The sequence below is a fragment of the Rhododendron vialii genome, chromosome 9a (genome assembly GCF_030253575.1).
Source record: "Rhododendron vialii isolate Sample 1 chromosome 9a, ASM3025357v1".
NCBI classification, from domain to species: domain Eukaryota; kingdom Viridiplantae; phylum Streptophyta; class Magnoliopsida; order Ericales; family Ericaceae; genus Rhododendron; species Rhododendron vialii.
In genome coordinates, this window is record NC_080565.1 from 12,214,707 (window position 1) to 12,241,145 (window position 26,439).

At 36.2% G+C, this 26,439-nt stretch overlaps 1 protein-coding gene across 18 annotated transcripts in view; it reads right to left on the reverse strand.

Moving 5' to 3' along the window:
* Positions 1 to 14,593, reverse strand: part of LOC131301323 (uncharacterized) — a 110,817-nt gene extending 96,224 nt beyond the window's left edge. For 3 of the 18 annotated variants that reach the window (XM_058327529.1, XM_058327531.1, XM_058327528.1), the window contains exons 1-20: positions 14,341 to 14,593; positions 13,630 to 13,742; positions 13,322 to 13,448; positions 12,848 to 12,946; positions 12,700 to 12,768; positions 12,375 to 12,509; positions 12,238 to 12,306; positions 10,815 to 10,876; positions 10,564 to 10,723; positions 10,078 to 10,242; positions 8,269 to 8,353; positions 7,919 to 8,152; positions 7,704 to 7,795; positions 7,572 to 7,614; positions 4,800 to 4,957; positions 2,986 to 3,096; positions 2,379 to 2,447; positions 2,105 to 2,248; positions 1,526 to 1,600; positions 1,098 to 1,441 (exon numbers count right to left, since the gene is read on the reverse strand). In XM_058327529.1, the coding sequence (XP_058183512.1) occupies positions 1,098 to 1,441; positions 1,526 to 1,600; positions 2,105 to 2,248; positions 2,379 to 2,447; positions 2,986 to 3,096; positions 4,800 to 4,957; positions 7,572 to 7,614; positions 7,704 to 7,795; positions 7,919 to 8,152; positions 8,269 to 8,353; positions 10,078 to 10,242; positions 10,564 to 10,723; positions 10,815 to 10,876; positions 12,238 to 12,306; positions 12,375 to 12,509; positions 12,700 to 12,768; positions 12,848 to 12,946; positions 13,322 to 13,448; positions 13,630 to 13,742; positions 14,341 to 14,457 (2,471 nt within the window). In that variant the 5' untranslated portion in view covers positions 14,458 to 14,593. Of the gene's footprint in view, positions 1 to 1,097; positions 1,442 to 1,525; positions 1,601 to 2,104; positions 2,249 to 2,378; positions 2,448 to 2,985; positions 3,097 to 4,799; positions 4,958 to 7,571; positions 7,615 to 7,703; positions 7,796 to 7,918; positions 8,153 to 8,268; positions 8,354 to 10,077; positions 10,243 to 10,563; positions 10,724 to 10,814; positions 10,877 to 12,233; positions 12,307 to 12,374; positions 12,510 to 12,699; positions 12,769 to 12,847; positions 12,965 to 13,321; positions 13,451 to 13,629; positions 13,743 to 14,340 lie in introns of those variants that run through there. The other 15 variants (XM_058327534.1, XM_058327532.1, XM_058327533.1 and 12 more) reach the window with 14 other exon arrangements.
* Positions 14,594 to 26,439: the final 11,846 nt, after the last annotated feature.

Below are 26,439 nucleotides of genomic sequence, written 5' to 3' on the forward strand. Positions count from 1 at the left end.
AGCACTATTGCCGCATTCCTATTAGTTCAAGTCTGGAAGTTGAAATATGAGGAAACCTCATGGAGCTGACAGCTGTGACACAACAAGGAAGAAGTAGAGAGAGTCAACGTGAGACTTGATGGGGCTCCCACTCACTTCTACAAAAACCTACTTGCATATCGCCAATCTAAAAAAAACCCTACTTGAATATTGCTGGGACTTCATGAGCAGATGCAGATGCAGATGGACAATAGGTCCTGGTGGACAAGCAGGCAAATTAGGAGTCAAACAAGATTGCCCATGCTCACACTGATAACCCACTTCGGAGTCCGAAGGACATCAAGTAATTCCTAACTGCAGACATGGCTGGTGTAGCCATTGAAAGACACTAGTATTGCACCAGAGCAAAAATATTCAAGCCCGAACGACAAAGTCAGAAAAATAGGCACTTTTTCCAAGTGGAAAAGAAGAAGAAGAAAAGCAATTACTAATGGTTATACAGAACACAAATGAACTCAAGAGGATATTGCTATGACCAAGTTAAATTCGGTATAAATCAGAAGAGAAGAAACTAAAAGAAGAAGAATGCGCGCGAGCGCGCACACGCACACGCACACACACACACAGAGAGTAGAAGTAGCACTCTATTCTCCCTTGTTCTCAGTGTTTATACTAATGTAGCTCAACGTACAAAATGCCTTTTCTTAAGAAACAAGAATAAAACAACACTTGCATATCAGCTGTAGTTCCAACTAATGAAGGAGGAGAACAAAATCTTCTAAATCTTAATCCCACGGTGTATGCCAGAAAATAAGGAAAGACACCAAGCAGTAACAGAAATCTTCCCTTAGAAACAATGTTATGTGGCCTAAACATCTTTCTTTATGCATCAGGAAATGAGGAAACCACTTTTAACTTGCTCAAGATCTTTCCATAATTTCAAGTGTGTCACAACCCACAAGAGAAACTAGTCATAAAAATTATACAGAGAACATGCCAACATAGTAAAATTCCCCTTATGGATGTTAAGACTTAAACTAAAGGAAGGTCCCCAAAAAACAAAAAATCATAAACAAAAACGATGAAATCAGCCCTCAAAGTTTCACTATGTTGCTTACCCAAGGTTAAGGAGGCCAGCAACTGTACAAATACTGATATCAAAATCCACTTTCGGCTGAATAATGAAATTTCCTTCTCTTATGGGCTGCAAACACATTTCAACCGAATATGTGCACCAGTTATCGTAAGACGAAAACAAAATCCGAGAATAAAATACACCACAAACCTCTCGTATCAGCAAAGCAAATCTTCCCTCGCATATTCTGACTCTTATGCAGTCACTCTCAGCTAACTGGCCATTAGCAGGTATACCAGGAAGCCTAAAGTAAATATCAATAAAATTCTGAACAGAACTGCATATCTTCGCAGGATCAAGGATTCTTAAAATCTCTTGATATGCCACCTGTTACTGAAAGAATCAGAAAAATATGTCGAGAAAAATTAATTTACATCAGTTCTTAACGGAAGCACTACAAATAAGACTTACTTGCTTGTTACTTTTCAACACAAATAATGAGCTCTCAGGGGAAAGCACAGGATCAAAGTCATTACGAATTTTGAGCTGCAAGAATATTCAAAACAGTTGCAGCACCACACTTGTCTCCAAATTGCAATCAACATTAACAAATAGGACAACAGGGCAATGGTGTTACTTCCAAGGGATTATATTTAATTCCAATAAAGAACAATATTAAGACAGCATGGGCGTGTGTGGTATGAAAATATCCAATGCAATATGCTCTTGTTTGCAATTCTTAAGGGTTCTATATGCTGTTACAATGTCAAAATGATACTGGTTCAATTCTCACAAATAAACCAAACTAATCCTTGCGTTCAAAAGTAAAAGTTAGACAAAATTTACGGGACTTTTGAATTGCTGATCATAAAATTGAAAGAGATCCGACTCAAGAAAAAAGTTCACAAAGGTAAATATCCGAAGGCCATGGAAACTCGTAGGACATTTCTCAGAATAATAGCATCGAGAAATAGTTTATCTTGCAGATAAGAGAAGAACATGAAACAATACATTGTACACCAATTAAGCTTCAAGTGGTTTTCCACTCACATGTGCATGAACAAGATGCGGTTCAATGTGCTGCTGGAACATTGGAAACACCGTTGTCATGACTTCATTTTGGGACATAAAGCACCCAACTCTACTTTTGTCCCTTTGAACGCGAGAAATAAGATGTGAATGAACACCTCCAACCTGTTTTCAAAATGCCAGTTACCTCATATCATGTATTTTTGCTAATCCAAAAGAAACTGAAAAAATAACATGAAAAAGTTTATCACAACAGGGTGCAAAGCCTAATGAATGACGTGTAATTCATCCTTACAACAGCAATCCACAAATCCAGTGAGTTTCTGATATCAGGGTGCAAAGCATAAACCCCTTCAAAAATGACCTGGTCAAATTAAACAGAGAAAGTAATTAGGATATATACTAAGCCACAGACAATCGTCATCATTTCAGTAGATACATAAAGAAGACTAGGCACATATCAAGCTTAGCTGTGACTATGGTGGAATCACTCACAATTTCCGTCTCAAATATACTTGATTGTTAACCATCAACTAATCTGAAAGCTTAAGTTGTCAGAGAGAAGAAAATCTTTATCATTCATTTTCTCAATACACCCCCTCATGTACAACCAGTCTCCTCCATAAGCTGGCCAAACAAATGCTAATATTTCAAAATTTCAACTACGAGGTTAGACGATGAAGTTCGAACATAGGATCTATTGCCCACTACCATATTGATTGTTGAGAGCGGTAACTTTATCATTCATGTTTTCACAGACTAAAACAACATTACAGACTTAGGTGTGCCCCAATGACCTCGAGATAAGAGGCGTTTTCTTTTGTAAATTTATTAAACCTTTTCGCTGACATTTGCATATGTAGAGTCATAAGGAGCATCATTTAACCAAATGCATAATATACCACTCCACAATCTTCAGAAACTTCAAGTTCTTTGAACCCACTCCTTGTGCCAGTTTCCAGGTCAAATATAGGAACTTTTGTTCTTCGGAAGTTCCTTATGTCATCAATATTCTGCAAGCAACCATAAACACAAGATATTGTCAAAAACCATCTTCCCTTTTCTCTTCCTTTCCATTTTTTTCTTTGGGGGTGAGAACGGTGAACACCAACAAATATAGCTTACTACAGCGAAAACATAAGGTCTCATTTTTGTTCAATAGCATTCCTGCTGAATACAATATAAACCTTATAATTAGATCATTCCCTACTTCAAGGCTTTAAAACTTAGAAAGTCGACCAGGGTAGTTGCTAACAATGTCACAGAGTAGAGATATGAATAAGATTCGCTACAAAAAATAATGTAAATCAAGGGAATTCAACAAGATACCGTAGCACGGTATAAAGTTAACTAACAGGTTGTGGGAAAGTAAAAACAAAGGCACTCCACAAAAATCTCTAAGGAATATAAATTTATTGGATACTTGATTTACTACCACGTCTTGGGCGAATGGGAGCAAGATCGAGTCAAGAAAGGCACATGGACACCAGAAAGGTCTTTCACATTCAAAAACAGACTACTGACAGGAAAGAGAGGTCTCTCAAAGAAAAGCAGGGGAAAGAGGGAGAGAGAAGAATTTATAATTATGACTTGCAGTAATATCAACCAAAAGCATAGCATTTCAATGTTGAAAAGCTTCAAAATCTCAACTCCCGCAACATTGGCAAATCCATCAATTGCTATTCGGGTCTCAACACAATTATCTGACCCTTAGCAGAAACAAAACCATGTTTTAACCAATACCTTCATTCCCACCACGAGAAATAGCATAAAGAGTAAACTATATAAAATCCATATAATAATACAGAGTGGTACATAGGCAGCTCCACATGTAAGCATGGGTGGTCATTTGAACACCCAATTTTTTTTATTTTTGAACATCACATTTTGTAATCTTATTTTAGGTTTTGTTTGAACACTTTCTATTATGGATGCACCTATGCGATAATAAAAAACTCAAAAGGAAAAACTTAATTGGTGTTCTCTCTCTCCCTCATAAACACACCTAATCCTTACACATTTTTTCTAAATGTTCTAATTATGAATACAAAAAGTTGAGAAAAACATATTCATGATTAGGAAGGGTCTAGATGTCTTTAAACGTTATATGCACGGGTTTAGAAAAAACATGAGATAAATGTGTTCATTTATTTCCACGTTTTTCAATTCACTTCCTTGCTGATCCTCCTTTCTGTTGTGGTGCTTATTTAGTTGATATAATTCTAAGAAAACTGATTTGCTTCCTTATATATCTAAATGTACTTCCGTACAAAAACCAGTGGTTGAAGTTTTACCAACATCATATGGTACAGCTTTGTTTCACAAATCAATTACCACAGTACAAACCATACAACTGAATTTCCTTGCATACCATTAGACTAATGATTTATTCCATCATGCATGCGTACTAATTACCAAACTTTTGGAGTAACTAATACTTCTAAAGCTCCTCGAAGTAACCATGACCAAAAAGAATATGTAATGAACTAAGCAGAATTTTGTTTGTTGACAATAGAGTATTGGCCATTTGCCTCTAGAAAGTAGATTGAACAATCCACACCATTTAGTCAATGATAAACCTCTCATTTCATCAAATTTCTGATATATTTACTGAACTACTAGTTTCCAAATTAACATAAAAGTGACCATTTTATTCAAACAAATTTTACAACCCCGCTTAGAAAGCTAAACAAAAAATATGTTATCAGTGTCTTACCTTCGAAAGCAACTGTAGATCAAGAGAGCTAAACTCATCATACTTAAAGTCCTTCACTTGCTCAGATTTGTAATAACTTTCAAGGGAAATGACTTCACAACCAACAATATTTGCCATTTTACGAGCCAAACTAGTTTTTCCAGATCCGCTTGGACCTCCTATAAAAACAAAAAGGGAGGAGGGAAACATAAGGGACACTGTATAAGCTCAAACTGAACTGCTATTGAACACATTTGGAGCTTTGCAATGTAATCACATTTGATGCTATTGAGTTACAAAACAAGCTATTCAAACACTAACATGCGAACCAAAATGTCAAGTGAATAGTGATATGGAAAAATAGCACAGAATCACTAGTCACACCACACCAGCACATTACCTCCAATATAGAAAAATAAAAAGAGATTAGAAGTAACAAATTCAAACTGACCCATCATGACCTATCAACAAGACCACATTTTGATGAACAATAAACAATAATCTCCGGTAGGACCATAAAACATCGTTGGATTTATTTTTCACAGGATAATTTGCAGAGGCTGGGAAGGCTTTTTGGTTGATATAGAGAGAGCAGAACTCACAATTCATTCAAGTTATACTATAAGTGGATGATGATAAAGTCAGTTGTAGAGCACAACGTTCGCTGGCCTGTTAGTTTCTACATCTCTTTTAGCTAAATTCAATGTAAAATGAGTTGGTAAAGCTGTATAATATACAAAAAAAGAAAGAAAGAAGCATTGTGGTGCTGTTGTATGCTTCTGAATTGTGGCAAATAAAATAGGAGAGAAGTCAGTTGTCACCAGTATTTTCAAATCGGGATATATATCATGTATCGTTTTTTTTCCTCTTATCAATTGTATTGGGAGACGTATTGTGCATTGTAAGATACATTAACAGAAGCTAATATACAATTAAAAGAGTCATACCTAATTACAATGTAAAAATCTGCAGTACATATGAAAAATAAGTGTTTTCTATATAAAAAGAACAAATTTTTAGGATGAAAAATTCCAAGTCTCCCAAGTGGGGTCGGTTTTCAATGGTTAAGGGAAGAGAAGAAAGCCTAATCTGATTCATGCAAAACAAGATCAAATTACACATTTCCTTCTATTCGAGCTCTAATGGATTGAGTTATGGTTTTCCTTGAATGGTTTCAATGTTGCCACAATTAGATCAAAGGATTTAGAACGCATTCGGAGTTCCGCTTCTTAAAATATGGTATAATTTTTGTTAAATAAGTAATCATAGGATACGCAAATGCATTGAAGAAAATGCCATCGTAATTCGTATCTTAGGATTTTTATTCAAAAAAGATACGAGGTGGGATATGCAGGGGTAGAACCAAGAATTAGTGACAGTGGGGTCAATTACCTACTATATATGACATTATTTTTTACTAAATTTTTTCGAAAAACATACACTGAAATCGTAAATTATAGATATCTATTCATAACACATAATTTCACAATTGACCCCAAAAAAAATTATACGGAAATGCCAAACAAAAAATAGTTAAGTAGCTATCTATTCATAACATATAATTGTGTTAACAATCAATTGTTCATAGTGTAGAACCATCATAATAGCCTCATTTGAAAGCTATCAAAAATATTTCTCACAACTTTGATTTGTGAATAACTACAAAAATTTACATATAATTTTATTTAATTAATAGTGTTGTGAAAGCTAGTTTTGTGCCATTGTAGAGGGTTATTGATTCGAAAATTCTGCTAGACCTTTGGACTGGGTAGCAATGGTATGACCGTACATATTAATTGAAGTTCCCTTCTCAATGGCAAGAGACAGAGCTTCATAAAATTGATTCTTGCTCTTTTTTTGTCTACAATCCTCTTCTGTTCTTGGTTGGACAACAGAGGGGGAGAGGATTTCCATTCAAATTTTCAAAGAAGAAAACCAGTATTGCTGGGTTTAATTTTTTTTTTTTTTTTTGAGAGAGAGTGTGTTATAGAAAGAGACAAACAACCAGAATCGTTAAGGGCAAGAGTTTTTATTTTGCCAACTCTTTGGGGCAAGAATACATGATTACATGGGGCAAATCTATAAAATTTCCAGAAAACTATAACCTACCCTATGGGAGACTGCCACGTCAGTGGGGTCAAGTGAACCCACTTGACTCTATGTGTGTCCGCCTTGGGGATACATATAGTTTTTGACAGCCATGTTATCGTAAGATTTTAACCACCATGGTTGTCACCCAAAAATAAAGACCACCAAAATACACATAATAATTCCATCTCTCCGACCACTATATTGTGAGAGACCCTTGGAAAGTATAAAAGTATCTAGTATCTATGATAGAAACGGAAGATTGTGATGACTCTCACCAAAACAAAATAAAAGAAAACTACTCCTGAAGGAACCATTTGGTGTTTGGATATACAAAACAAATGTTCACATCATATATGATGAACTAAAACAATCTTGCATGCTGAGCTTGGCCCCAGATGCCGAGCGGAAAACTAATTTAGAGTAGTTTTAGAATACGATATAGGTCAACGGCCCTTCCCTTTATTTAAGAAAAGGAATATGACAATTGAAGAAATGGAAGCACGGTGTTGATTATACCAATATATATTTGTATATTGTTAACTATAATACCATATGAAACATCATAGTAACATAATTAATTGTTTTATGCACTTGGAAACCCAGGTCCTTCTTCCAAAACTAATTTATGGCTACACTTGTAAAAAAATAATTCTTTAGGGTTGCGGTGATTTTAGGGACGGGGGAAGATGGAGGTGGTCTTACCAATTCCAACAATAACTGGAAGACCTTTATTTTCCAACACAGCCTGAAATGAAAAGGCGTAGTCAACTAAATTTAAATCTTAATTGGTAACATTCGGAAAAAATTCCTCCCAAAGTTTCTAACAATCCTCACCTGTATTGCTTGAACAGCAAGAAGTAATCCCCTATCCAAGTCATATGAATCAGGCATTGGAGCAAGGTGCAGGGAATCCCTGAAAGAAGGATCTGCTTTTTGTTTCATGAGACGAATTGACAAAAAAAGGTAACCCAAGGCAGGGTTCACTTAACAATAACACTGATACTGGTCAGTTAAATTTTTTTTTATTTCAACTGGTGAAAAAAACATACCAATGACAGAGCCCTCGGCGAGGGGAGGATCTGATGAGATGAAATTCCAAGTTGCTAGTACTGGTTCCATTTTGGATTTTGTTGGGGATCGAGTCCATGGCTGAGATAAATCCTCAAGCCGGTTAACAAGGTTTGGAGTAATTCGAAGAGGCTTTGGTGCAGCAATCAACTGTTCTTGATTACTAGTTGAAGAAGCATTTGACGTAAGTGGGGGCGTATTGATGCGTGGTACACCTGGAAGTGAGATGGATTAATTGAAACAGAAATGAGTGACATGTAAGACAGAAACCAGACAATTGCAAAGAATTCAGAATGCATAACAAATAATAACGAATGCCATTTACCCCAACCTTTTGTTTCGAGAATCATTTCAAGGTATGATTTTGTGATCCATGGTCCACATATACCCATCCTTGAGGCCTCTGCTCCAACCGTCTACACCAAAGAAGCATAATCAACACAAAGCAAAAGTTAAGACCCAATATCTTTCCTGAGACAAGGAAAAATGACTAAATATTAGCATTCATAAAAAAAACAAAAAGTCGAAAAATATGTGCCATTAATGCTTACACAATTGTCAACAGATTAAGTCCTTACACATTCTGTAATACAGCAATAATTTTATACGAGGAATAAAGTTGTTCATGAGAAGCAAGAAGCTTTAGAGCATCCCCAATGGGGATGTATTTTAGAAGTGGATGGATAGTTATTTTAGATGTAAAAAGTGGTTAAAAGTTAGTTGAATGTAAAATAGAACCCACCCCTATCCAATTGTGAGATGTAAAAAAAGGATGGATAATTAACTAAGTTTTCCTCTCCTTAATTTTCCTCAATTTTCTCAACCCTAATTCAAGTATTACTTCCGTTGAAAAATAATTTTGGTATCCAATAATCAAGGACTTAAAAAAAAAATTTCCGAAAAAAAAAAAATTACTTCTGTCCCATTTTTTTTTCTAAAATTCCCCTCTCTCTCTCTCTCTCTCTCTCTCTCTCTCTCTCTCTCTCTCTCTCTCTCTCTCTCTCTCTACGAGAACCTGTCCGTGGAAACCCACCCCCCTCTCTCTCTCTCTCTCTCTCTCTCCGAACCAAAGGAGATGAAACCCCCCTCCCCCCCTCTCTCTCTCTCTCTCTCTCTCTCTCTCTCTCTCGTTGATATCTCTGTCTCTCACCGACTGTTCCCGTTGAATACCGAGATAAAACCCTAACTCCCCTATGTTGATGATCACCGACTGTTCCCGTTGATATCTCTGTCTCTCATCAGCTCTCTCTCTCTCTCTCTCTCTCTCTCTCTCTCTCTCTCTCTCTCGATTCCGGCATTTTTTGGTCACTCCGACGAATATTTGCAGAAACCGGCGACGAGGAACAAATTCCGGCCAACTATCCGGCAAATACAGGTAATTCCGGTCGTCCATTTTTTCTGGTATTGCAGTTGGATTTGATGATGTTTGATGACCTGTAATTTATAGCTGTAGCCAAAACGGGATGGAAATATACATCTCCCTTTCCATCTATGCCATTTTACATCCAGATTTCTGCTATTTTACATCCCCATTGGAGGGGTTTTTTTTGCATCCAGGTTCTATTATAAGTATAGAACCCAGTTTTACATCCCCATTGGGGATGCTCTTAGTTCTAACTTCTAACACTCTTGAAAATATTCACCTATACAGAGAAAAACATGTCTGTGGTAATTGTAGCAAAGGGAGGATACAAGAAAACCTGAAGGAATAAAGGTTAAAATGGAAGCATAATCTCCAATTACTACTGTTAAACTATTCGGGCACTGATGAAGTTTTCTGGAGGTCATAAGCATAGCATGAACTACTTCTCAGTGTAGAGTTTTAAGTTGCTCAACACAGTAACCTCAACCTTGGCCCTTATGCCCAATCCTTTCTCCTCTCCGCCACCTCCCAGAAGTAAAATAAAACTCCCATGTAGGTAAATACATAAGGATAGTACACTACATCCTACCAATACCGGAAACGACAAAAAGAATAAAGATATCATGAAAAAGAAAAGTAGTGCGTGCATATCATGGGAACAGTCCAGCCCTCTATCTTCTACCACGTCAATAAGAACAATTTTCTTTTTGAGGTTCTGAATAACAATATCCAATGCCAAACCACAAAAAAAATTCTAGCAAAGGTAATTGTTCATACTTTCCGATTTGTGCCCCTCAGCACCATGTACGTCTCGCCCAGAGAATCAATTGTTTCCAGGGACACTGAAACATTGCCGTTGCTAACTGACGTAGATGCCCGTTTATAACTGACTACAACAATGTACCCCAAAGCAAGCAACCCACCTAGGGTCATCCGCCCAACCTGTCCCAGTTGTAAAAGGAGAGGGTGAGAAGAACCATCCAAAGTCAATGAGCTTAAGAAATATGCAACAAACAACGAAACAGATCTGAAGTTACTTGTTACGTAAACACTCCATTCGCAAAAGAGGTGTCTAAAACAATGGTGGCTCTTACATCTATGCTGGAGACTTATATATCTGCAATGGAAAGTCCTATGCTGGAGAAGTATATATCCGCATGGGAAAGTCTAAACTCATTTGGTTGGCAGTAAAGATCGCACAAGGAATTTATTCCTTATAGCTAACAAAATAAATATACGTACTAATTTGTCAATCTTTCTCACCTCAAACTCAGCTTTGGGCCGGATAATGTAATGTCTGTCAACAATCCTCTGGTCACCTAGTGATAAATAGTATCTGATACCAGATTGCCGCACCTTAATCCAATCATTTATACGTGCTTCTTCACTAGCAGAAGGAGGCCTCAAGTACATCTCAATAAAACTGAAAGAAAATACAAGGCCATCTGGCTGTTCTGTTGGTATTCTTGTGCAAAATAATGTAAGCAACGGAAAAAGAAAGGCCAAGAACTAACTTATCCATCATCGCTTCTTTTCCATGAAAAGTACTAGCTGAAGGATCTCCATTCGGCGACTGCTACGAAGTCATAAGATGTACGTTAACAAAGTTCATGAATTTTCGAAGAAACAGGGAAGAACATCAACGGAGCAGTGAATGCCAACTAACTGATTGAGTTTTAACTAAATGAAACAATGAATCATAGGAGAACAAGATACACAACATAGATTCCAGTACATAATTAGAAATACGGAAATCAAAGCAATAACGTATAACAAACCTTGTAGCAACATTAGCAGATCAACTCAATTCACAAGATCGCATAGTTATAAATTATAATACAACAGAAAAGCAAAAAAAAATCGTAGTTTTTGACTTGTGGCACTGTAACCAAAGATTTATTTCAGCTTGTTACATTACACCTAAAGGGCAATAGGTCCCACAAGGTTTTCCAACTTTAATGTAAGTTATGCTCATTTTTCAACTTACTGCACCCTGTTAAAGTAGTAGACACCCCTTTGTTCCACTGATCCAATCTCTTTTGACATCACCATCTATGGTTCAAGATGTATTCCCTGTATTTAACCTCATTCGTATAACCCTTTTCTGCAAAATCTATTCTGTTACCTTCATGAAAAGGTAACTTCTAATATAAAGTCTATGTAATATCAACCTTATCGTTTGCCAACCTTCAAGTGCAAACAAAAAAGATGCGAAGAAGCAATTGCACCCTGGTTTGTCCACTGAGGAGAATATACTCCATGATCCCCTCTAATTTTTAGCTGACATTTTTTTTCTTTCTTTTAAGTAAAAGGAATACTGCACAGACAAGCAAATGGTCCAAAATGCATGTACAAGTCTTTTCTTTAGCTGGACTATTGTGAGCTCCATGTCATCCACAACCTTAAGGCAAACAGCCAATAGATTTGGCTTCCTAAAGCCAATTGTCATCCAACTTAACTTCCAATAACTAACGATCAAGTGCAATTCCTTCCAAGGACCAAAACACATTTAAATTCCAGAATCATTCAAATCTAACAAATAAATAGAGCGACCAACATAACAGTGTCACCCCAGGTTGATAACATTTTAGATGGCATGAACTAATCCTTCCGCTAATGTCCTCAAGGTTAAAAAGTGTGTACATAGATAGAGAGAAATCTGTAGTAGTAGCTCATATACACAAAGTAGCGACAAACTTTTTGTGGGAACAAGGAAAAAACTAGTGAAGTGGAAAAGTAATATCTTCGGTGGTAAAGTAAAATCTCACTGCACTACAATGATATAGATGCAAGCTTTGTCAAGCTTCCACGGACGAGTTCAAGGAAAGAGGAGAATGAGGACGAGGAAACAGAATAAGCTTTAATGAAAAGCAGGTTCTACAACTGAATATCGGGATGAGCCATTTATGATTTTGCATGTACAGAATACTTACGAACCTCACTTTTGCATTTGAGCTTGTAGATTGGCTCTCTAAATGATGAAACAAAGCTGTTATTAATTCTGATCTGCAGGATAATGCATCACATCAAAACTCAGCTGGCAATTTAGGAGGCCAGGATATTCAAACAAAAACCTGAGCATGATGAAGGTCCGGCTCGATGTGCTTTCTAAACAATGGGAAAATACTGTCGATAAGGTAGTCCAACGAACAAGAATCTCCAATATCATATTGAACTTTGGATAGAAGACTAAAATGAACGCCACCAACCTGATCCACAAAAAATTAAAAAATTAAATTTGTAATGCATATTTTCTCATAAAGACATTCTGAATATATGCCCTCATCCAATAAAACCTATAACACATACTTCCCATTAAAACATTATCCTTTTCTAGATAACTCAGAAAATTTTGTCCAAACAGTGACATAATGTTAAAAAGTCAGAACAGCATATTACCACTGCCACACGAATATCTAGCAAGGACCTCAGTCTTGCATGAAGAGCATAGGTACCATCGACTATTACCTACATAGCACAAAATTAGAGGGAAAAAAATTAAGATGGGGTTGGGGTTGATCTTGAGAAACATTACATGGATACTTACCACCCCAGACGAAAAGCTCTTTATTGCTTTAGAACCAACACGTCTCTTTTCTTGGAAATCAAACACCGGGGTCATTGTATCTTTACCATTTATCAGATCCTATTTCCACACAAGAGCCTGTTTAAAATGAGTGAATACAAGGAAATTACTCTTATCTATATGATGTATTAGCGTTCGGACTCACATTCAAAGTTACGTAAAGTTTTACCAACATACCCCGCCCAAACATAAGATAAGGCTCACATACGAGGGGTGACATGAATTTGCTAATTTTAATTTTAGGGGTTAGAAAAGAATGAAGTCAAAGAAAATCTTTCAAGCTACAAGGTGCAACTCCCAAGCCATTACAATTTTCACAACTACTAGGAGAGGTGCTATATTTCCAGAACTGAGCGAAGATATTTATCCATGATGGCATCCAACCAAGTAAATTTTACTTCAGCTAGAAGACAAGAAATGGAAGGAGCTTTATACCTGAAGATTTTGAACTAAAGTATCAAAATCTATGGAATCCAAATCGTTCCCATCATCCACCCCAACGCGATAGTTCTCCATCGATACAAAATTACACCCAATCACAGATGCAACCTTCTCTGCTAAGCTGAGGAGCATGAAATTCATGTGATTCATTTACAATTAGTTGGGGAAAAAGTACCAGATGCATAAGAACACCCTTGTTTCAGTCCAACCAAAAAGCAAAACATAAAAGATAAGTCGAACAAAGATTTGTTAAACAAAACAGAAATCAGATTACAAAAGTAAGCTATGACGTGCAGGTATACCTTGTTTTACCAGATCCACTTGGACCACCAATGCCAACAGTTACAAGACCTTCCTTCTTTTCTCGTAGTTCTTGAATAGATTTTACCAACAAGTAATACCCATGATCGAAGGACTGCAGGATTCCCCAGAAAAACCACCACAGTTAAACAACTAAAACAGCATATCATAGAACAATAAATCAAAAGTTTAAAACCCAATTCCATGGAATGCAAGTAACTAGTCATTGTCAATCTCAAAGAACGTCCAAACGAACCGTACCTATATACATGCACAAGAAAACCTAGATAAACAAACATGCATACATAAGCAAGAATAATTGTCTTATATTTTTTCTGTCTTTTTGGATTTTGGACTCAAAACACGTGAACTACAAGTAATTCCTAGAGCACGTGTAGTTATGGGTTACCGACGGTAGTGAGTGTCTATTTGTCCACCCTTGAAAAATTTAAACCTAATAAGCCTCATCTTCTATTTCAACTGAGCAAGTCCTAGTGGTTAATAATACTCACTGTCGATCAAACTCAAAGAATATGCATAATAGTTTCGTTGCCAAGTGAAGCACAAATGAACTTGTACAGATACATAAATATGCAGGAAAACCTAGATGAACATATCCAGGTGAAGCGAACAACATCATTTGAGAAATTTGGAGAAAACCCAGAAGCAGAAACAAGTAGGAGAGAGATTGGAAGATATGGGAATCTGCGTACCACATGAAGAGGGAGGGATTGGAGGATGGAAGAGGAAGAAGACGAAGAAGTGGAGGGCTGTTGATAGTAATCTCGACCTCCTTCTTGGAATACCCGCTGCACCACATCATCGTCCATGGGATATCAGGACGGGTACTCTACTCTACTGGAGAGTCTACAACCCAATTACCTGACCCGCTCCTCACAGTCACAGCCTCCCCTTTTCTTGTTGGCCTCAACTTAGAGGGGGGAGAGAGAGGGCAGGACAGAATCTCGGTTGCTTTCTGGGTTGTGTAACTTGTAGTTTAAAAAATGGGCGCCGCTATTCGCTTAGCCCACTGCATTTCGGTAAATGGTTGTTGAAAATCATAAATAACATTTCGGTAAATTGCTGTTGAAAACAATATTATATTTCGATAACTACATGTCGAAAATATGTTCAACTTTCGGTAAACAACTGCCGAACATGCTTTTTCGGTAAACATCTGTTGAAAAAAATATTATATTTCGGTAATTGGATGCTGAAAATATATCTCAATTTCGGTAACTAACTATCGAGTATAATTGAAAATTTTTAACGGGTTATGGGAGTAAATAGAGGGCTGCGAATAGCAGGGCCCTTAAAAATCCACTTCCGTCCCGAAAAATTTACTACGTACTAGTATTTTTTTATACTAAAATAAATAAATATCTTTAAATACTCCTAACTTTTTAAAAGAAAAATACTAATTTTTTTTGAGGAAATTAAATAGGCATCCTAAATAGAAGACTTATTTAGGTGCTCATCCGTAGGAGTTTGAATACATATGTTCACATCCTCAAAATGTATTCTTGGCCTATTATACCCCTAGTGTGTGTATATATATAGCTATTTATTTATAAATATTTTATACCCATTATTATGTTCCCACGATTACAGGGATTGGGTAATCCCAATTGAAGCAAATCTGCCCCTATTTTCAGGTTTCTCTCGCCCATAAAACTCTCTCTGTGGAACCAAATTTTATGCCCACCGCTTCTCTCTCCTCCCTTCGAACAGCCTCTCTCACTCTTTCTCTCTCTCTCTCCATGGACAACAAAATCAACCAAGATTGCATCGGTGATGGTTTGGTTGCTGAAGAAGAACAAAATCAGCGGTGGTATTCCTACGATCCTAGCCCTGTCCAAGCCATACTACTCAAGAAATTGTCGCCAAATATTCTGGTGACATCAGATCGGTTTTTTCATTCCTCCGAGTGAAGTCTGTTCTTCTATTTGTCATCCCGATTACCCGACCTATTTTTTGGCACCAAATTTGACCGTGTAAAGTACTACTCATCCAAAAATCTTGGTGGGGTTTACTCTCTATTTTTTTATGTTTATTCCTTACCTAAATTCCTGAGAAATGATATAGGTACCGACCATGGAGGAGAGAAAACGTACCGACGGCCGCCGGCGGGCCGTCTCCGGCCACCGGACGGCCGATCCGAGCCGTCCAAAAATTCTAAAAAAAAAAACCGATGGGGCCTACGCGAGAATTAATGGCATCCGAGGTGTGTAAGGTACTTGATCCGAGCACCCTTTTTTCTTGTATATATGTATATACGTGTATATACACACAAAAAAAGTGCTCGGATCAAGTACCCTACACACCTCGGATGCCGTTGATCCTTGCGTAGGCCCCATCGGTTTTTTTTTTTAGAATTTTTGGACGGCTCGGATCGGCCGTCCGGTGGCCGGAGACGGCCCGCCGGCGGCCGTCGGTACGTTTTCTCTCCTCCATGGTCGGTACCTATATCATTTCTCGTTTCCTTGTGCTATATGTTATTTTTCATAATCTGTATGGAAGATCGCTCGGTCATATTTTTTAAATTTCATCATGACTTTAAAAGTTTATTATGCAATACAAGTTAGGGAAGTGCTACAATACACATTTTTTATTTGGGTGTGTATCATATGCACCCTTATTAAAATACACCAAAATGTTATGAATCCCAAAATGTTACGAATCTATTGCTAAAAAGTTACGAACCATATTGTTGAAAAGTAACGAATTTTTAGTATAAAAGTTACGATACGAAATAAAATGTTATGAATGACTGGTCCTACAAGTAATTTTTTATGAGGTGGCACAATATGAACCACACAATAGGTGCATATGGTACACACCTTAAAGGGGTGTGTATTGAAGACTTTCCCTACAAGTTATTATCTTTTTTTGGTTTGTTTGAGTTTAATGGTAGATTGGTACAATTTTTTTGTCGACAGTGCATATAAAAAGGGATTGTTTGAGTTTCAATGCAACATTCTTTTATTCTGAATTGGCAGTAATGGTTTTAACAATTTTTTCATGTTCTTAGTTTTTAAATTGAACTTGTTTTTTGTAATGTACGTAGGTAACAAACTTATCATGTTTGTCGAAATGTTCACATATTGTCATGTTTTTATTTGATCATGTTTTGTTCATCTATCTCGATCGAAACCTACACTTCTCGAAATTTGCCATGTTTTCCAACCTTGTCATGTTTTTAATTGATCTTGTTTTGTTCATCTATCTCGATCAGGTTTTGATCATATTTTTACACATTCGTTTTTGTAAGAGTCATGTTTTCTTTTTAGATTTTAGGAGAATGAAAATATGAAAGAGAAGATTGGGGGAAATTCAAAAGATTAGGTGAGAGAAATGTTTGAAAGAGGAGAGAGAATTGAGATAATTAGAAAAAAGAAAATAGAAAGATTTGAAAAATTAGGAGAAAGAAAGGGTAGTTTAGGATTTAATTGAATTTGAGGATGGAAAGATAAGTATTTAAACACATTAGGATGAACACCTAAATAAGTAGGGTAAAAAGGATGGCTAATTAAGTTCCCCATTTTTTTTTTAGGAAAATTTTTATAAATGGTCCCTCTAGTTTGCATGAATTTTCATTTTCGTCCCTCTAGTATCAATTGTGTTACTTTTAGTCCTATAATTTGCATTCTGTCTCAATTTCGTCCCTCTCGCTTAAGGGTCATCATCGGGCCGGGCTGGGCCGCCAGGTCCCTGCCCAAGCCCGCCCACGGGCTGGGCCGCTCGGGCTTTTTCTTTTTGACAGGCCGGGCGGGCCGGGTGACCAAACATAAATTGAAGCCCAAGCCCAGCCCACGGGCTGGGCCAATTGGCGGGCTGGAGGGCCAAAAGCCAGGCGGGCTGGGCCAATTGGCGAGCTGGAGGGCCAAAAACCGGGCGGGCTGGGCCAATTGGCGGCCGGGCCATGTGGCGGGCTGGAATACACTACACCATGTTACCATGACTTGAACCTAAGAAACAAATTACACCTAAAGAGGTCACTCTTGCAATGAAAACACCACCACACAACTTACACAAATGAGGACTCGGGAACTGTTTCAGTAAAAATAATGATTAAAATAGCTCAGTAAAACCATTGCGTGGTACACAATATATAATCCACATACAATGAAAACCCAATAAATAATCAACAGTACAAAGATAATTAAGCTGCCACGAAACAAGAAAAACCCAATAAATAATCATCAGACAAACTACAAAGATAATTAATTTAACTCCTCCATAAGGTAATTTTTTTCGAAGCTGGTGTGCGTGTTTTCATGCTTCAATGATGGATGGTAAGGATCGATAGTTATCTTCTCAAGATTGATAGCATTCTGAAGTAGGTACATCACAAACTTTCGATCAACAAACCCAAAAATCTCCACATCCTTGAGGCATTCATGGGGATGCAGAGTTAACGTCTTTGATAGTATTGCCCTTGCCCTTGAGCGGACAGCTAATCTCAACCGTAAGATTCTGTTCAACAAAAACTTCAAGAGGTGTGGGTATCAAATTCAAGTTGTGTGGAACAAAACAAAAGGTTAACCAGCACTATGTCTGTTAATTCCTTCTTTGTAAAGAAGATATAACACATGGGGATCAACCCAACTATGACACGTATTGCTTAAAGGTTGATTACAAACATAGCCATGTTAAATCAACATAAGCTGGCGATATCTGATAGCCGCGCAAGCATAGTGAAACACATACCAGTCAATCCAGTGATTCGGGCACTGATTCGGTATCGCTTTCTTCAATAAATGACGGCCTTAATATCTTCAGATTTTTCATTAAATCTACAAGTTCTCTCTCTTGTTCAGCTTGTTGCAATCTCCACTCTGCCAATTGCCAATCTTTTAAGCAAATCAATGCTTCCACGGTGTCTGGGCTTAAACTGCTCCTCTTTTCAGAAATTACTCGACCACCTACACTAAAAGCAGCTTCGGATGCAACAGTAGAAACCGGAACTGTTAGTATATCACGAGCCATAACAGTGAGTACGAGGTACTTAGACTCTTGTGATCTCCACCAAGATAATAAATCAAATGGTTCATCATCATCAGTTTCAATAGCTGGTAAGTTAAGATAACGTGTTAATTCGGACTCAACACCACTAACATTAGAAGCATGAGACATTCTTCTAATTTTAAGCAATGACATTGCTCCCCCTCCAATTGCCGATGTGGCCGGGCTCGTGGTCTGCACGATTGGTGACCTATCTACAACTTCCACTTGTGTTCTATAGTGCTCAAATAAATTAACTAATTTAGTCCTTGCCAAAATTATTGTATCTACTACTTCTGATTCATTGTCATTTAGTACTCTCAACCATTGTTCCAATGCATCTATTTTCAAACAAGGATCTAGGATAATAGCAAAACAAAAAATAAGTGGTAAAGTTTTAAAATACTTATCAAATTTTGATCTCATTACAGTTAATACATCTTGAAATTGATCAAGTGCAGAATTTTTTTGAAAAGTTAGACAAATGTTAACTAATTGAATAATAACACGAGGTACTGTAGGAGTATAAACACAACAAAAAACTCTAGTTGAACTATCAAAAACTTCAAAGAAATCTCTTACAATTTCAGCAACAAGCCAATCTTGTTCAGTATGTGTTTCAATTCTTGCAGCACCTTGAATTTGCAAAGTACCTTTTTGTATATAACAGCAAGTCTTAAAAGTTCATAAGTTGAATTCCACCTAATAGGCATATCCAAATTAATATTCTTTTTTCTAAAACCATAATGTTTTAAGCACTTCAAATAGAGTTCATACCTATGAACAGAAGAATTAATATTGCGCACGATGTTTTTTATTTTTTCAACAGAAAAAGCTAGCAAACTTAAACCATCTTGTACAACCAAATTTAAAATATGAGCACAACAACGCACATGAAATACATCATATAGAACTGAACAAACAGGAACATCAAGCAATGCTTTTAAAGATTTTACAGCTACATCATTATTTGTGGCGTTATCTAAAGTTATTGAAAATATCTTGTTAGAAATACCCCATGCAATCAATTCTTCATGAATAACATTTGCAATAGTAAGACCAGTGTGTAGTGTCTCAATCATTTTGAAAGATATTATTTTTTTGTTCAATCTCCATTGCTCTTCTATAAAGTGTGTAGTTAAGCATAAAAATTCCATATGAGATCTTGAAGTCCACAAATCAGAAGTTAAACAGATTTTTCCTTTATAATTTTTAAAATAAGATAACAAATTATCACGTCCTTGCTTAAAATGTTTCATAACATCTCTTTTAGCAGTTGATGCAGAAAAACCACAATATTGGGGATTTAATCCTCTTTGTACCATTCCGGTAAAATCATGGTTTTCAACAAAAGTAAAAGGAAATTCTGCTCTAACCATGTAATCTACGACTTCCCGACAAGCAACTGACTGGTCAAAATTAAAACATGCCAATTTTCCTTCAGTGTCTTTACCTAATTGCATTTGTGTTCTAATGTCTACTTGATTTCCATGTTTTTTAAGACAAGATAGATGGTGCCTTTTCAAATGAGTAGTTCCATCATTTGTACTACCAGCAAACAAATTACCACATAAATAATGTCTGGCTTTATCCAATGTAACACCATCAACAAGAATTTTTTCACGTTTAAAAAACTTCCACACTTCAGATTTTTCTTTAGGATTTGCAAAAGATGAACCGGGTAGAGTAGAAAAAGTGGGAGATGTTGGTGATCTTATAGATTCAATTTCAAGTATCTCATTTTCTTCCCCTAGATTCACGGGAATTTGATAACTAGCCATACTAACTAAAAAAAGACTAAATAACAAGTAAATACTGTAAATATCAACTAATAAGTACGAAAATGCAAATAAAATTGAAAAAAAGAAAATCTGTTACAGATCGGCAGAGAAGAGTGGAAATCAGAGAGAGTTGACTGTTGAGTGCTTGAGAGTTGAGTGCGGAGCGGCGGAGGAGGTCGTCAGACAAGGCGGCGGAGAGGCGGACTGTGGTTGTTTAGTTGAGATCGTGGAGAAGAGAGATGATCGTTGTTTGCGTGTGAGACAATGGGAGGAAGAGGGGAGGACTGTGGAGCGGAGAGATTGAGAGAGCTTTTGGATCTGAGAGGCAAGAGAGACTGAGAGAGCAGATGAGTTTTGCTTTTGGATCTGAGAGGCGAGAGAGAGCAGATGAGTTTTGCGTCTGGTCTACGCAGCAGAAAAGAGTATTTATAGCTAGGGTTGGAGAAAGAATTTTATCCTGTGTGGTTGCAAGCCAAAGTTCATCACTGTGTTGGTGTGATATGAGCCATTGATCTTTAGTAACGGGCAGAACCAGAAGTAGCCGTTAGAAATTACTCCTATAACGAGCAGAACCAGTAAAACAGAACAGAACCATGGGCTATTGGGCGGGTACCACGGGCAGGCTGCCTAAAAATTCATAGGCCCAAGCCCGCCCATTACAAAGTACGGGCTGGGCTAGCCCGCCCGTTTTCCGGGCTCGGGCCGGGTAAAAGCCCGATGGGCCGGGCGGGCTAAGGGCGGGCCGTGAGCCTTCGGGCTAAATGATGAGGCTTACTCTCGCTTACGGCGTTAATGAAACAAACAGAATTGGAGGACAAAATTGTCATTTCTCCTCACAGAGGGACTAAATTGAGATTTCATGCAAACTAGAGGGACTATTTTGAGATTTTCGGGCTCGGGCCGGGTAAAAGCCCGATGGGCCGAGAGGGCTAAGGGCGGGCTGTGGGCCTTCGGGCTAAATGATGAGGCTTACTCTCGCTTACGGCGTTAATGAAACAAACGGAATTGGAGGACAAAATTGTCATTTCTCCTCACAGAGGGACTAAATTGAGATTTCATGCAAACTAGAGGGACTATTTCTATAATTTTTGTTTTTTTACTTTTGTTTTTGTAAATAAATTTAAAATACATCACATATAATATATTTCTCATCTCATTTTATATTGAATAATAAAATATATGTTGAAATTTTGTAAAGTTTTTATTATATACATCACAAAAAATATGAGAAAATTCAAAAAATAACCCTTATGTTAATTGTCTTGGTCTTGTATTTTTTTTTTCAATTGAATTTTCACTATCGTTATTTTTTTTGTCACATGATTAAAAAGAAAAGTTGTTCAATAGTGTTTAAAAATCTTGTAATTGTGTTTAATTAAGCAATGAAACACTATTAAATATTAAGAGATCAAATACATTAAAATATGAGTATAAGTGTATTTATTTTGGGACTTACTCATAAGATCACTCATATAACAAATAAACACGGATTTTAAACATTTTTTTTATTGGGTGAAAAAAGAAGAAGATTACAAGAACATGATACAAAGACATTAGCTAAGGGGTTGATTTGTGCATTTTCTAATATTTTTTTAATGTGTAATGAAATATAAAATTTTCAATATAGTTTGATTACCCAATAAAAAATAATTCAGTTGTCAAATACATTACTTATGGTCTTTTTTATTTTATTTGCAAAAAACGAAAGTAAAATGTAAAATTTTAAAAATAATCCCTCTGGTTTGCATAAAATTTCAATTTGGTCCCTCTGTGAGAGAAAATGACAATTTTGCCCTTCAATTCCGTTTGTTTCATGGACGGCGTCAGGGAGAAGGACGAAATTGAGATGGAATGAAAACTACAAGGTTAAAATTGATACAATTAATAGTAGAGGGACGAAAATGAGAACTCATGCAAACTAGAGGGACCATTTTTAAAAATTTCCCTTTTTTTTATCTAAAAAAATCACTTCAACAAATACTACTCCTATCTTTGAAGGACAAACGGAACACGTATTATTATTACATAAAAAAGCAATGCCCTTGTGATGCGAAAATAAATGTGTAACTGTTCAAATTTTGTTTATGTTCAATGTGATTTATTCTCAATAATTTTGTTTGTATGGGAGGAGAAGTTGGAAGCTTCTTTTGTTAGTGGGAAAAAACAAACAAAGAGGGAGGAATAGAGGTTAAAATGCATAGATGGATTTTTATTTTTTCCTTTTTTCCTTTTAAATACTTCATCCGTCCTATTTTGATTGTTCCTATCAGGAGACATGTACTTTTTGAATAAAACTTAATGTACTTTTTTTTAGATGAAAATATAGGCAAATGATTTTGGCACTCTAATTTTTTATGATGGAACTCCAAAACTTGTTTTTTAGTATAGAAATTATACAAAGCAAGCACACTAAAAAGATAAATTTTGGAGTGCCATCATCAAAAATTAGAGTGCCAAAATTATTTTCCAAGAATATAATGTACTATTCAAAAAGTAATGTACTTTTTTTTTTGATGAAAATATGATGTACTTTGATACATAGTTTTTCGAATTTCTTCGCATCAAATTAAAGATCTCGATTAGTTCTTAATTTGGTGCGAAAAAATTTAAAAACTTATGAATGGAAGTCCTTTATATTTTTAGTCGAAAATTGCACATCTTTTCATAGAGAATCATTATTTTAGGACGGAGTGAGTAAGAGAAAGCATCGTGATGGATATGTATGTGGAATCGAGGATATAGATGTAGATCGAGATAGAGCCACGATTTACAAAACGAGGTGCTGATATTTAAAACATAAGTTTCACGTATTGATATTATTGTTGAATTTTCAACTTTTACTTTCACACATTTGCAATTCAAGCACGAAATTTAAATTTAAATCATTCCCCTAGAGAAAGTGAAATATGCATGGGCCGATTTTTTACCCGAATACAAGTTATATTTTTGTGTAAAATGCTTCCTTTACTCTCATACTAGTGTTTACCCGTGCCAACAGCACTATTCACCTTTTGATGGCATTTTTGTAATATATTTGTAAGAGTGGGTGTTTTCTTAAGAGAATTGAAGAGCACACATCAGCCCTCGGATCAAAATGAATCTCAGCCATTCTTTCAACTTGTGTTTGTGTGGTCTCCACACCTTTATATTTTATTTGTAGATGGGCAGTGTAAGTACTGAAATATATGTGTTTTTTTAATGGTTAAGGCGTGCCAATGTAGTGCAATATTCCATTTAGATGTATATTTTATGCATATCTCAAATCAAATAGGACTTGTTCACGTAATAACTCGTTAAGGATCAAAAGGATTACTTCGTCTTCTTCATATTATATTGTGCCAATGTAGTGCAATATTCCATTTTGATGTAGGTATAATTTTTTGTTTGTTTATGTTATGAACTTGTTACTGCAATGTTTGTAATCTACTACTCTTATCATTAAATTTATAAATTATTCTACTATTACGCCCATTATGCATTCAAAATTAGAATCGTATCAATCCAAACAGGGTTTGAGTGTTTGACCGTTACTTGATTGTAGTCAACGTAGTTGGCAAGCTTTTAGTTTATGTACTAGGTGACTAGCCTCAACCTTACGGCTTACCCAGGACTAGTGGTGTAGCCAGTAATTTCCCAGACCAGTGGTGTGGCCAGTAATTTTCACTCAGTGGGGGCACCATTAAACATATTCTTAGATATTTATTTTTTATAACTGAATATTCAGATCAACTTGTGCGCATATTGACTTATTTTAGGGCCACTAAATTAACGGCCAAACAAGCTCTCTAGTGGCCTCAAGGTTTACAATTTCCCATCTTTTACTTACGATAAACAACAATAATATAAAAAATGAAGTAAAAATGTAAAATTTGCTACCATGCATATATAGATTACGGATCTTTATGTAAAAAAATAAATTAAAAGAAACTTTTTAGAAACTTATTTTTGAAAGGCGATCTTTTTAGAAACTTGTCAATTAAAGATAGAGATGTAAGTGATATAAAAGGAAGATGTGTCTATTTTTTTTATACGAATATCATGACCATTATAAGTAAAGTGTAAAAGTGAAATTATTGAACCCAAAGGGGTTGGCCTTGTGGTCAAGACTTAAGACTTAGTGGTTTGCTCATTCCTAAGGTCACAGGTTCGAAAATCTCTTAGATGCTATCATATTCTTTTGGGGCCAGTTCATACAGAGTTTTCTCTGATTTTAATTGGAATCTGCGCAAGTGGAAGGTGGAATTAGTCATCCAGAATTAATCGAGGTGCGCTGAAAACTAGTCTGGATCTGAATTATAAAAATGTTAAATTATTAGAAATTGCAATGAGCCCGTGCCCCCATTGGTCCTATGCTATCTCCGCCGCTGCCCAAGACAAATCTGTTTAGTTTCCTACGCTGATCTTAGCTTAGGGGCGGTTTTATTTTGGTTGAATAGGTGGTTTGATATCTAAATCTTAAGTACACAAGGGAAAAAGGTCCAGAGATTACATTGTTACTGACAAGGGCGTAACCATGAATGTTATCGGCCCTGGGGTAAAATGGGTTAGTGGGTGGAATGAGTTGGGCTACATTTTACATATATATTTTTTATTTTTTTAAAGCTGACTTGGGCTATAACCCACCCTTTTATACTGATAGTTACGCCCTTGGTTACTAAAGAAAGATTTACACAAAGAAAAAAAGGTTGGCTTGATGTCTAATATCTTTACCGGGATTGTATCATTCTCTATCTTAGTCTCTGCCAGTAGTATTCTGTCTCTAGCTGAGAGAACCTTAATTTCGCTAACTGCCAATTATTGAGTTTAGACTATCAGCTAAACAACCATGAATATCCTCAATAGTAATGTAAATTGTCTTATTCAGAGTTGCCATTGTACGTAAGAGTACTCTAACTTGTGCCTAGATATTACTCCAGATAGGTACTTATTTATAACCTATAATAAGAGCATCCACATTGTAATAAGCAAATTGATATGGATAAGCAAATTTAACAACAATGCTAAAAAAACACCTCACATTGTAATAAGCAAAGTTACAAGTCTTTTAGCAAATAACCAAATTCCACCCATTCCATAACCAAACTTAACAACTTTTAGCAATAACCAAAACTCAATAATCAAACCCAATAACCAAATTCAAAACTAAAAAACTAAAAAACACCCCACATTAGAATCGTCTCATCGAGAAGAATAATTTGGTGTGGTCGGGTGCATGATTAGAACTTGTTTGTTATTGGACAAAGGTGCATTGCGTATTGTGGGGTTTTTTTTTTATAGGGATGCAAAAATAAACAATGTGGAGGTAAAGTTTGTTAAGTTTGATTATGAACTAAATGGATAATCAAATGCTGACATGACACATTTTGGTTATTGATTTTGATTATTCCCATTGCGGATGCTCAAACAGGCCTTTAAAGTTTGTCCTTGTTAAGAATTGTTTGGGTGCTAAAAATATGAAGAACTTTTCTATGAGAAAAACGTATTGGAATATATTTTTTTATCTGTAAACACTTGCAAAATTCAGAGATTTTGCTAAAAGTAAATTTTATACATGATTTATTTTATTGTATTATATAGCCAGTAAAATAAAAGAACTAGTAATAGTAACAAATACAAACCTACATAGCATGAGTTAACTAGTAGTAATATATATGTATTCAGTTGTGCATAACATGAGTTCACTATTAGCTCGACTAGATTACAGAGAGGAGGAAAGGGTTCAATTTCAGTACAAAAAAGTTAATTTATATTTCCAGCCATAGTAAAAAGAGTTTGCAATGCATTTGATTGCGCCGCTCCTACAAGATCAGATTTTAGTTCAATAAAAAAAGAAGTATCGACTGATAACGTTGAGGTTCCAACTGATTATTTGAGTTCTCAGCAATCTGAGAGGTTTTGCATTTATGTTTGCCGTGATGTGATTGGTATTATCAGGTTTTACAAATCTGCAACTAGACCATATGTAACTAATGCTGCATATAATGCTTATGTTTGCATTTGTCTTTTCTGAATCAATGTAATGTGGAT